Raw genomic sequence first — 12,566 nt, forward strand, 5'->3', positions numbered from 1 at the left:
CAGACATGAGACCAACAAGAGGAAAAGGAGTAAAAAAGAGACAAAACCAGCAAAATTAAGACTGAACACTGGAGAAGATAAACACAAGTCAGCCCGGCAAAGCAGTGAGGGGAAGAAAAGCAGAAAACCCACAAATCCACAAAGAAAAAATAGAAGACTTGCTTAAAAACAGCTCAGTTTATTGTTAAAATAAACAATTTTGACAACTTTTAAGAATCATTCAAATCAAATAACATTAAGTTTCTTTAGGCACACATACACACACATAAACACACATACCACTGTCCCTTCACAGGAAGTAAACACACCTAAGAACATTTATAAATAATATTTCAGTAACTTAAGTCTAATGGAAACCTCAAACATGTGAAAGTTTATTATGAAGAGGACTTTAAAAAAGACAGATCAGTAAACTTTCATCCCTATAGGAACGGATAAAACACACCCCAGAGAGGCTTTGTGGCATTCTTTGATCTCATTTCATAATATCTGAAATATCCACATTTGTGCAAGTGATGCTAGACTTAAAAATACATCCAAATCTTAAAAAAAATGTATAACAAAAATAAGTTCCTTTGTACATTTTAGTTCCAAGAAGATGAGGAAAAAAGATGAAATGAGACTTTGAAAATGCTCTCAGTCAGACTTGTGGTGGAGGGATCTGTTGTAAACATATCCGTTGTTGTTCTCCGCCTTCCCATTGGTCAGAGTGTTGAGTGACAGCTGAGAGCCCACCTCCTCCGGCTGCAGATATTCGTTCACCACTCTCTGATAGGTCGGATGGGTCATCAGCACTCGCAGGAGATTTTCTGTTGATAATATATCGGTCAGTGTTTGTTCTGATGAACCAGAATGCAGCAGATTCTGTCTATAGAGCCCATACAGCTTACGTCAGAGAATCACGTGATCTATACTGCTCATGTTAGACAGCAAGCTCATTTTGGTTTTTTAAAATCATACTGTACAATTCAAATGGGAAATTTGTCCTTAAAATTAGCAAAATAGTTGTCTCATGTTGAGCAATAATCTGTGCAAATCATCAAGAGAGATTCCATTGTAAAAACAAACAAAAAAAGCAGAATAGTACATTGCTACTGCAGACTCTGTGGTTTAAGTCAGGTCCTCGGCATGGCTCCCCCAGGGCTGTCGCTGACCCTGGAGCAGCTCAGACAAGACGATAAGTCTTAACTTATCTGGAGCATACAAGGACCAAATATGAGCCCAGGGTCAAAAGTAGCTCTTTTTCTGGTCACTGATGTCCTCAAAAATAAAAACTAGAAAAAAATAAATAAAATACAGGACTATATATATATATATATGTATACATAAAGCTAAGCTTGGAGAGCAACTCTTTCAGTCTGAGTGTGTATTTCTGCAGCTGATGTGATGTTAACTGCGACAGATCCAGGTGACCGTGTTTATGTCAGTCCCTTTAACCAAGTCAAAATGACCCTATGAAGAAAGAAATACTGTAGCCCACCCTTGAGCTTGAGAAAGTATTAGTAGTAACAAAGTTTCTGCAGAGTTCTGGGTTCCCAACCACCTGCCGTCTCAACCATTGCTCTCCTGGGGTACCTGAATGGGGCACACCCTCCTGTCACCTTGTAAGTTGTCTTTTGGTTTTCCAGTGTGATGATAGATTGCCTTTTTAAAAATGCTCATTCTGCTGCCTGAATTAGATACTAGTCTGGGCCCATCTAGCCACCTAACTTAATTCTGCATGTCCCCGACTGTCTCCATCCCAAAATCATCCCTACTGGAGGATGGTTTGACATGAGACGGTGGTTCTCAGTCCAGACTCTAACCTCCAAACTCAGTCTATACTGCAGTGCAACAATCTCTGACCTTTGACAATAATGTCTACACAACCAACAATATGTAGTAACGTTGTAATTAGTTGTACATGATACATGACACAATGCTGTCCATCATTGTGGAATAATCATTCTCTGCTTGGGCTCTTGCCAAATAAAATATTTATAAATATATTTTCAGATGCTGACCTTCAGTAAGCGGGCCCTGACTGGAGGCCTCGGTGTAAAGCGCAGCTATGTTGTGCTGAGGTTGGGGAATGCCGAGCAGTGCCCCCATGAGGTCAGAGAGCTCCTCTGCACTCAGGCTTCCTCGTCCCTCAGTGTCAAACAGCTGAAAAATCAGAACGAACATTTAAAATACATTTCTAAAAGAGAGTTTGAATCAAAAATAGATTATTGGGAAAATGGGACATAGATAAACTGAGGATCAAACAAAGACTTACAGTAAAAGCAGTGTGAAGTAAAGACTTGAAGCTGGACAATCCAGCGATGGGTGAAACACTGAAGTAAACCTGTCGGAGGTCCACAGTCTCATCCTGGAGACAGAAAACAAACAAAAGACATCTGGTCACAGATTTCATCTGAATCTTTGTTTTCACTAATTTATTTCACCTTTCTTTTACTGCATAAATTGCTAAAAAGAAAAAGCACTACAGATGCGATATTTGCTCTGAGGATGTTGATGGAGAAGTACAGAGAGAGTCAGAAAGAACTTCATTGTGTCTTTGTGGATTTAGAAAAAGCAAATGACAAGGTGCTGTGGTGTTGTATGAGGACATCTGGAGTGGCAGAGAAGTATGTCAGACTGGTACAGGACATGTATGAGGACAGCAGGACAGTGGTGAGGACAGCAGGACATGTATGAGGACAGCCGGACATGTATGAGGACAGCAGGACAGTGGTGAGGTGTGCTGTAGGAGTGACAGATGGCTTCATTGTGGAGGTGGGAGTGCATCAAGGATCAGCTTTGAGCCACTTCCTGTTTGCTCTGGTGATGGACAGACTAACAGATGAAGTCAGACAGGAATCCCGTGGACTATGATGTTTGCAGATGACATTGTGATCTGTGGTGAGAACAGGGAACAGGTTGAAGAGAACTTGTAGAGGTGGAGGCATGCACAAGGACAAGGAATGAAAGTCAGTCATAGAAAGGCAGAGTACATGTGTGTGAATGAGAGGGAGGCAGATGGAACAGTGAAGCTACAAGGTCAGAGGTCACAAAGGTGCAGGACTTCAAGTACTTAGGGTCGACTGTCCAGGAAAACAGGGAGTGTGGTAAAGAGGTGAAAAAGAGAGTCCAGGCAGGATGGAGTGGATGGAGAAAAGTTTCAGGAGTGATTTGTGACAAAATGATGGCAACAAAGGTCAAATGAAAGGTTTACAAGACAGTAGTGAGAGCAGCTGTGTTGTATGGCTTGGAGACAGTGGGACTGATAAAAAGACAGGAGACAGAACTGGAAGTGGCAGAGCTGAAGATGTTCAGGTTCTCCTTGGGAGGGACAAGGATGGACAGGGTTAGGAATGAGGTCATGAGAGGTACAGCACAGGTTGAACGACTGGGAGATAAAGTTAAAGAGGCCAGACTGATGGTTTGGACATGAGCAGAGGAGGGACAGGGGGTATATTGGTAGAAGGATGTTAGAGATGCAGCTGCTTGGAAAAAGACAAACAGGAGATATAAGGATGTAGTTAGAGAGGACATGGAGGCAGGTGGAGTGAGGACAGGGGATGCAGAAGACAGAGTTAGATGGAGGAGGATGACTCGCTGTGGCAACCCCTGAAAAAGGAACAGCTGAAAGAAAAAGAAAACCACTGTTGTCTATTCCCAACAAATAAACCTGTTTATGTAAAAGAAATCTGCTACAACTGATAATGTATGGACTTTTTGAAGGGGCATCCTCCAGTATCTTCATATATTTTTTTATATTTTAATCACTACTCTAACTATGAATTAGGGCAAAGGAATAAGGCTACAAAACAGGATTAGTAGCCATAAAAACTTAGAGGATTTTCAGTTGCTTGTTTACAAGAAGAAATGCTGCAAAATAAATAAAACAAAGTAATTTATGTGCTTGATAAAAACAGACACACTTGATGGTACCTTGGAGTACAGGCCACAGATATTGACAGCAGTTTGTTTATCCTGCAGTGAGAGAAGAGAGGCGAGTTCCTCTGCACTGGCTTTGAACCTTGGAGCTCCTGACTGACACCTGTCAAGCATTCTATCCAGTGCCACTTTAATCTCACAAGTTCCCAGTCTGTGTGAGATAGAGAGAGAGAAGAGGGGAAAATGATAAACATTTTAATTAAACATGTACAACATTAGCTGAGAGCTGTAGCCACAGGACAACATATTTCTCACCTATTTTTACGGAGCAGTGACAGCGTCACCCTGCCAGGGGAGTCCAAAGGCAGAGACAGACCCCCCAGTTTACTGACAGGAACTCTCCCCTCCATCACATAATCTGTGGCTGGGACTCCCAAGGCTCTGAAACAGAAAACATCACAAAATGTATTAGCTTGTTTAGTTTAGGTAGAGAAACTACCAATGATGAATCTGATCTTCAATAGAGGCTCTGAATTATCAACTGCCACCAAAGACAAAAGGGAGATCATATTTTTGCTAGTGGGTGTATGTGTGTGTTTTAAATTTTAAACAAAATGTTCAGTAATTCATTTGATGAACATCTACAATGGATAATCACAGCTTTTCAATTTGAAGGCAAGACCAATTGCAGCTTTTTAGTTAATAAAAAAAGTAATTGGTCCAAAAAAACCTTCTCATGCAGTGATGAATCAAATCTTGCAGTTAAAACACTGAGAGCACAAATCAAAAACAAATGAAGATTTGGTTCAAATGTGGCTCAACTGTGACACCCACTGGCAGCCATCTGCAAGAACATTGTCATAACTCCAAGATGTTGGAGGGAGGTTCAGTAATTAGCAGAATGATACAGGCCAACTAAATCTATCAGCACTTCCTGTTTAAATCTCAGGAAAAACAACTGGCACTGTTCAGCTCATAATTCATCATCATGTTATCAACATGTTTGACATTTCCTGCAGTTCTGGCTCATTAGTACCAGAATCTGGTCATTCCTTACTTGGCCATGAGTTTCTGAACGTTGTCTGCATACAGGTTGGGGTCCTTCCTCTCCTCCTCAGACGGGTTGTAAACTGGCAGGAACTGCAGCCAAATAAAAAGGAGCAGTGTTTATGAGGACCTGCTTGGTTAAAATCCGATCACTTTCACATTTGCTGCACCTGTTATTGTAGCCGACAAGAACACACCCAGAGTACAAATGTTTGGGACTGTGCCACGAGTAAACTAACAAAAAGTAGTGAAATGAAATATCTGTTCTTACCTCCACAGTGACGTTTGTGTAAAGCTGTGAAGCGGTGTGCCACACTGCCTCTATCCTAAAAAATAAAAGAGACAATATTACACAATCACACACAGATCAACCAATTCAGAGAGGTGTTCTTCAAACTGCCTACATGAACCATGAAACAATTACTGTATGGTGCTTTTTAAAAAGGTCTCATGAAAATTAAAGATGTCAAGACATATTAGTTATAAATATTATAAATATAATAAACATTACAAATATCCCAAAAATGTGATGTCATTTCATTAATGAACCTTAGAGCTCAATCATTGGTGAAGTGATTGTTTTAAGAATCTGTTCATTAATGAAACACAGAACAGGTGTGTGCCCCAGCAGACAATGACCCTGATGAAGACCAGGTTAGGTCAATGATGGGAAACGAAAAGTGTTTAAAAGCTAACATAAATCCAAATAAAGTCATAAAAAGGTGCTTGTTTTCAGAATCTCTCTTTTAAAAATAAATTATACTGATTTCAAATTAGTAATCAAAGATCGAAAAAATTACTAGAGTCTCTTTGGCATTTTCCGTGATCACTCAGAAGTGTAACGTATCAAGTGCCAAACACAGGAACGCCACCAAGGCAGCAAATACAGATAGTGTGGGGGTGAAATGGTTCAGTTCACAATTAATTGTGTAAACCGACCCAAAACTCCAACAGCCGTGTCCTTCTTCAGCTGCCAAAGGACAAGAAAGTTTTAGCTCCTGGTAAAATATACAACCCAAAGTCTGGTCACTGACTGTGGCGTTAACGTTTTGAAGAGGACCACCTGAAATACAAACCTTTAATAGCAGAACCACTTGCCTCCGCTGTTGAACTGACACCTCCCGCCTCTCTCCTCCCGCCCCCGCCCCCCACCATCTGACCAGGACCGGCAGCCTCCCGCTGTCGGGATGGGAAACTCCTTGAAGACTGTGTGACATCATTGCGCAGCTTGGAGCCCCCCCCCCTTGTGAAATGTGGGGCTCGAGTTCCCACCATCATCACTCCAAACCAAAAAAAAAACAAAACATGTTTTCTTCTGCTTCCATTTTCACTGATAAACACAGCAGCAGTAACCTCCTCAGTGTCCTACAGTGGTCTGCCACAGCTGGCCGTGGGACCTTCTACGTCACCAACCAAGGAGGTCACACCGCCCACACAATCACAACACTTTGACAGTTTGACACAAAAACTCTAAAAACAAGTCATTAATGCTTTAAATAAGAGAAATGGACCACTGGAGTGTTTTATGATAGTGTTTAACAAAAAGAAAAACATGAAAACTCATTAATTTTAGATTTTCTTTAATTTTCTCTTGAAACATTTTTTTCTATGTACATATTTAAAAAACAATTTTACTTAAAGCAGAAGATGCCTTTTTTTGCAACTATAAAACCTTTTACCAGGCATTTTGCTGTCAGCTTTGTGTGTGCAAGTGGGAGCTCCCAGGTTTGTTTGTCCTCCCATACTGTAATAACATGCTTTGAATTGATCTCTACTTATGTTCATATTCACATCAGTATGGCAGCTGGAAGCTGAGGGACTGATCTCAACAGAGAGAGAACCACTGATGGAAGGCGGTTGTGTAGTAGACACTATTAATTGTTCATAACCCCACTTCAAAGATCTGAAGTCTCCCATCAAAACCACTTAAATAATGAAAAGAGCTGTGAGTTTATCAGAGGAAAACAAAGGTGTACTAAACTCAAACTATTTCACTCCATATTCAAAATAATCAGCATCTATTTTTAAATCTTTATATTAAAAAGTAGATGAATACTGTATTTGTTTCAGATTAACTAAATAATGTGTTTTTTTAAAGAGATATAAATGTTCAAAATAATGGATTTAATTTGCCCGAGGGTATTAATACATTTCTGCCAAATACACTGAATTTCAGCTTCTAGAGAGGCATGCCACAGAACCACTGATTACAACTACCAAATGGTGAAAGGCAGGCAATAATGTAATTGTCAGATGTTTTTACTAACATACTGTAAACTTCAGGACAAACATTTTGAGAAGATTCAACTAGATGACAAAACATTTTACCCTTTTATCACCTGAGCCATACAGGCTTACTGCTTGTATCATTCTATGCAAGGACAAACTAATCTCTTTAATAATTGTAAATCAAAGATTAAGAAACTTAAGGTTTAATTTAACTTCCTACTGACATTGAAGCTTTTGGCGTCATATAGTTCAGACATTAAGTGTGTTTGACAGATGTGGATATAAAAGATTGAGGAACTCACCATGATGTTCCTTTGTACGTCCAACGAACGGTATCCTGAGAGTCATAAAAAGACTGATCAAACAGTGAACACCATATAAGGAGGAAACCAAGCTGCTATCAGACTTCAGCATCCATCATGACATTAGCACTTCTCTGGTTACATCAGGGCAGGTACAGTATGCAAACACAGATGGGGACAATAAATGTAGGCAAACATACATAAACCTGCGACAAAAAAATGACAAGGAAGATGTGAGAGATGCAAATATCTGACTGCATCTGTCCAAAACAGGAGAACAAAGCCTCTTGCATGTGTGCATTTCTGTTGGTACTGCATATCATGCATCACCATAAATACATGAGAAAAAAGCTGTCCAGGAGCATAGACTCCAGTTAGGACAGATGAGGAGGTGGAAATCCTCTATCAACACTTCTGCCTGATTTCCATGTGAAAGATAACCCATTATATTATGTTGTGTGGTCATCTCTCCCAGATCAATCATTTCCTGAGAGCTCATTACTTTCACAGCCGAGTCCAAGAGTTGCTGTTTAACACAAGTGTTGATACATTTAGATTTTCCTACAGAAAATGAAGTCAGATGAACTTGGACCCATCTAAATCTGACCAATGATGAGGAAACCAGTGGGCCTTTTGTATGAAATGTAAATGTAACCATTTTAACTTCTGTGGCAATTTGTGTCTGAATCAGAGACCCACTGCATCAGCTACAGACTCACTGAAGTTAGAAACCCTGACTAAATAAAACAAATAACTTAGGTAAATTCTATGGTTGTGGCTCAGGGAGGATGCATGATCATCTGCTTATTGGAGAGTTAATGGTTCAATCCTTGCTTCCCCCAACACATGCCAAAGATACTGAACCCTGAGCCCCTGATCTGAACATCAGTGTCTGAGTGTGTGTGAATGTGACTTTTACTGCTAATTTCACTTTTTTTGTATCTCTACATGACGGCAGATGTGGGCATGGGCATGTGAGATTTTTTGTGAAGTTTTTATTTTAGGAAATGTTTTACACGTTCTGACCCCAAACATTTGCCTTACTGATGATGAAACTGAATGCAAAATTTCATGCTGCTCCAAATAAATCCACAAATTGTATAAACTCAGCCTACCGACTGACTTGAATTAATCTATATCAATTTGTCATTTCAATATTTAATCCAGTACAGCAGCAGGAACTGGTACCACCAAAAACATTTTTTGCAAATCTTGTTTGTTAGGCCTCCCCTGACAAAAAGCAGGGGCGAACCTACAGGCAGCTAAACCCATCACCCCATTGGTTTTGCTCACCAGTTTGTTTGGGTAACGCAGCAGGACTGGTTGAACAGGGACTCCAGCAAGGAAGGCACCTGATGGGACAAAAACAATGTAAGGAAAGAAAAATGCTTTGGAAGGAGTGGTGTGCCCTCAAGCAACACTTCTACAGGTCTTGTATAGATGGCAGGTTCTCAGACATCAGATAAAACCAGACAGAACAGGCTGAACACACTCATTTTCCTTTTGTGTTTTACTATAGATACTTACCAGGCTTAAATTTGATAAGAGCTCGGCCATTAGTTGTGGTTCCCTCAGGAAACATCAGCATCTGGACAAAAATCCAAAAATTCAGTAACTGAGTTTAAGAAACTGGTGGTACTCAGAGCACTGTGGAGCAAGTTGAAATTAATGTGCTGCTTTTCCTCTCAGTTTATTTACCATTCCAAAGAAATGATCTAATCCTGACCACCTATTTGTGCTAAAAAAAATATCTTTAAGCAGCCATCACAAACAGCAAAACTGACAAAGCAAAGACCTAGCATTCATTGAAGATATGCATATCTCCCACAGCCTTTCCTTCTATAGTTTTAAACTAAGATCATACTATACTGAGACGGGATGGAGTTACAGCTGGTTTGGGTTCGTAAATGATGTTCTGTGCAATCTCAAGGGAAATTGTGAGTTCTCCGGAGATGTGTTGGTGCTCAGTGTCTGTTAACAACTCAACCATTACCACACCAAACGTAGCTCAATTTGTGTAAAACTGACCGAGTTATAGCCAGTTTTGTGGAGGCTAAGGTCAATTAGCTGGGGCAGCCATCTTGAATGGGGTTGACCCCAAAAGTTAATCAGTTGTAGATGTTCATCCAATGATTACTTTGAAAGTTTCATTAAAATCTACCCAGTGGTTCATGGGAAATTTTGCTACCAGACAGAAAAACAAACACCCCTGCACACACACACACACACACACACATGTCACATGCAAAAACAAACAGAAAAACCCCAACTATGACTAATTTGCATACAACTTAGTTTATTTGTTCATTTAGGTAATTGTAGGTTTTGTTCTCATTTTGCTTCCTGGTCTGAAATGAATTGTTGAATTTTCCAGAAACAGAAGCCTAATAGGTTTTGAAATAGACCTTCCTACCTGAGGCCAGTAGCCTTTAGAGGTCAGTCTCTCGATGAGCTCTGCTACGGCCCTTTTCCTTGACTCTGGATCCTTCCTGGTCACAAGCACAGACTGGTTGAACTCCAGCAGAGCTGAAACAGAAAACAAACAGAAAGAAAACAACAAATCAGAACAAACAAACAAGGGGTGAGTGCAGGACAGCCAAGAAATCCAGGCAGCAAGTACAAGAGCCCACAGAGCAGATTAGAAGCCATTAGAGCAAGTCACTTGTTTATCTTTGAACTTCCTCACATTTTTCTGCTCTCCTGTGAGTCATCTTTTCCAAACAGAGCTCATGTTTGCATGAATGGTTGACTTTAGGGTAAAATACCTTATTTTTATGCACAATGCGTTTTAAGTACAGAAATATTTTAGTCACCCAGGAATTTTACAATGTACCAAACACAATGAAGATGAAAACACAAACACTCTACCCTGCATGTCTGCAGATGTCAATGTGAAATTTGGACAAATTTTCAATTCAAATCAGATTCTCACAAAGTAAAATTTAGTGTTGCTAATCTGCTAAATGTTGAAGAAAACTCTTAGTCGTCCTCATTAGAAGACACAAATCTGTAATTTATAGCGTATGTCTGATTACTGTTTGATGGTAAGTCATGCTGCTCTCTAAATGCTACGTCCTAGTTTTGATGAGACTGGTTGCTTTCTTATGTCTTTCTGATTAACTTTGTTCAAATTGACAGTCTTTGACAGTCTGAGGAACATACAGATTCTGCCACTTGGAGCTGCCATCCCTGGATTTACTGCTTGACATGTCTTTGGTGTAAACTGATAAAACAAACAAGCTGTCTCCCTCCTCTGTGACTCTAAACTTCTCTTTGAATGAAGCTTTTTATCAACTGGTCGAGTTTATTTCTTCTCCCAATATAAAGACTTTTGTGACCATTTCTGTTTTATTTAGCTATAATAACAAAATAAAGACCTAGCATTAGGTGGAAATTGAAATTGGACATAAAAACAAACAAACTGTGGAACAAGGAAGATTAGGTTTTATCAAACCAAGTTTAAAAAGTGGGTCTGTTTCTTTTGGTACAGCTCCTGTTCATATCTGACAAGTGTAGGTTTTAGGAGCTCCATTACACAGCGGGTACAGCAGGTTTAAAATGCTACAATGTGAAAAGTATCCAAAATCTTCAGATGGAGGCCACAAAATAAGTTCATAGTCTTAATACATGGTGTTTTTAATAAAAACATATTTCCTTGTATTGAATTGCACTTTCAGTTTAAAAAACTTCCAGAAGAAGATGAATAGAATCTGAATCCATTTAAGTGAGTGTTTACGTTGTTAAAAGATTTTTTTAAAAGCCTTTTGGGCTCCATGGAGGCTTTTACTTTTTGTATTCTTTAATTTCCTTTCAAAACAGTCAGCTGCTCTGGTGCAACCAGAAAAAAGAGGAATGCTCCCTTCAGGTCAGGGATGAGTCTCTGCCTCAAGTGGAGGAGTTCAAGTATCTGGGAGTCTTGTTCATGAGTGATGGCAGGAAGGGAAGACAATGGATTGATGGCTTGGGGCCTCATCTGGAGTAACAAGGACATTGTTCTGGTGGTAAAAAAAAGCTAAGCCCAAAAGTAAAGCTCTCATCTTACAAATACCACAAAAAAATTTGCATTAAAACTTCCAAGGTAGTCACACAGAAAGAAAATGGGGAGGAGGGTCATCAAGATATCTGAAATGCACAGATAATCATTTCATCATCGCAGGCCCCTGAGTCGTAATCAAATCAAATTGTGATGTGTGTTAAAATTTTCAGCCCTTACAATTAATACTTTTTAAAATAAAATCAGAAGTGGATGTCAGAATAAAAACTATCTCTGCTGGTCTTCAATATGTAATGGGGCAAAGTTTAGTTTTTTAGGTTTTTTTAAAAGCATCTTTTCACCATTAACAAAACCCTCTAAGCACACAAGAAAGTTTGAGCTGCATTTTATTGCTATATGTGATGAGATAAACAGGTGTTATGATCTGTATGAGAAAAATGAAGAAGTTTTAAAGTCTTAAAGTTTTCCCTCACCTCTGCCATGCTGAATGCTGAGATTTTGATGCCGTGTGTGTGTGTGTAGAACCTGCTGTGCAAGCACAACTCAGCACAATCTTTTAGTTTTGATGATTAAGGCATGAGTCCTCAGTTTTTATAGAAAGGAATGTGTATTATAAACTAGTCCCCACAAAGATAGGAGTACCACGCCTTTAACAACCAAACAGCCAGATCCTGCAGAAAGCAGCCGAAGTTGGTCCTAAAAGTCTCCAAGCTTAGAGCACCTGTTTGCTTTAGAGAAGAACTGTGCTCAGTGCTGCCATTTATTCAGGAACAAGCCATGTGTTGCAAGATTATTTGGTATTAATATTTTTATTTTATTTTTTATGCACTTTTAGGCATTACGCAGATGTACAGGTGCTGGTCATAAAATTAGAATATCATGAAAAAGTAGATTGATTTCAGTAATTCCATTTAAAAAGTGAAACTTGTATATTATATTCATACATTACATACAAACTCATATATTTCAAATGTTTATTTCGTTTGATTTTGATGATTACAAATGACAACAAATGAAAATCTCAAATTCATCATATCAGAAAATTAGAATATTACTGAAGACCAATAAAAACAAAGGATTTATAGAAATGTTGGCCAACTGAAAAGTATGAACATGAAAAGTATGAGCATGTA

The 12,566-nt window shown here is 39.2% G+C and overlaps 1 protein-coding gene across 1 annotated transcript in view; it reads right to left on the minus strand.

Annotated features, from left to right (window-relative positions):
- Positions 1-162: 162 nt before the first annotated feature.
- lpcat4 (lysophosphatidylcholine acyltransferase 4) overlaps positions 163-12,566 on the minus strand; it is a 21,250-nt gene continuing 8,846 nt past the window's right edge. The window contains exons 3-13 of the mRNA XM_017437485.3: positions 9,853-9,965; positions 8,967-9,027; positions 8,733-8,791; positions 7,440-7,474; positions 5,180-5,234; positions 4,919-5,001; positions 4,177-4,302; positions 3,916-4,072; positions 2,258-2,350; positions 2,004-2,145; positions 163-809 (exon numbers count right to left, since the gene is read on the minus strand). Of these exons, the coding sequence (XP_017292974.1) occupies positions 637-809; positions 2,004-2,145; positions 2,258-2,350; positions 3,916-4,072; positions 4,177-4,302; positions 4,919-5,001; positions 5,180-5,234; positions 7,440-7,474; positions 8,733-8,791; positions 8,967-9,027; positions 9,853-9,965 (1,097 nt within the window). The 3' untranslated portion in view covers positions 163-636. The remainder of the gene's footprint in view (positions 810-2,003; positions 2,146-2,257; positions 2,351-3,915; positions 4,073-4,176; positions 4,303-4,918; positions 5,002-5,179; positions 5,235-7,439; positions 7,475-8,732; positions 8,792-8,966; positions 9,028-9,852; positions 9,966-12,566) is intronic.

The sequence above is a fragment of the Kryptolebias marmoratus genome, linkage group LG7 (genome assembly GCF_001649575.2).
Source record: "Kryptolebias marmoratus isolate JLee-2015 linkage group LG7, ASM164957v2, whole genome shotgun sequence".
NCBI lineage: Eukaryota > Metazoa > Chordata > Actinopteri > Cyprinodontiformes > Rivulidae > Kryptolebias > Kryptolebias marmoratus.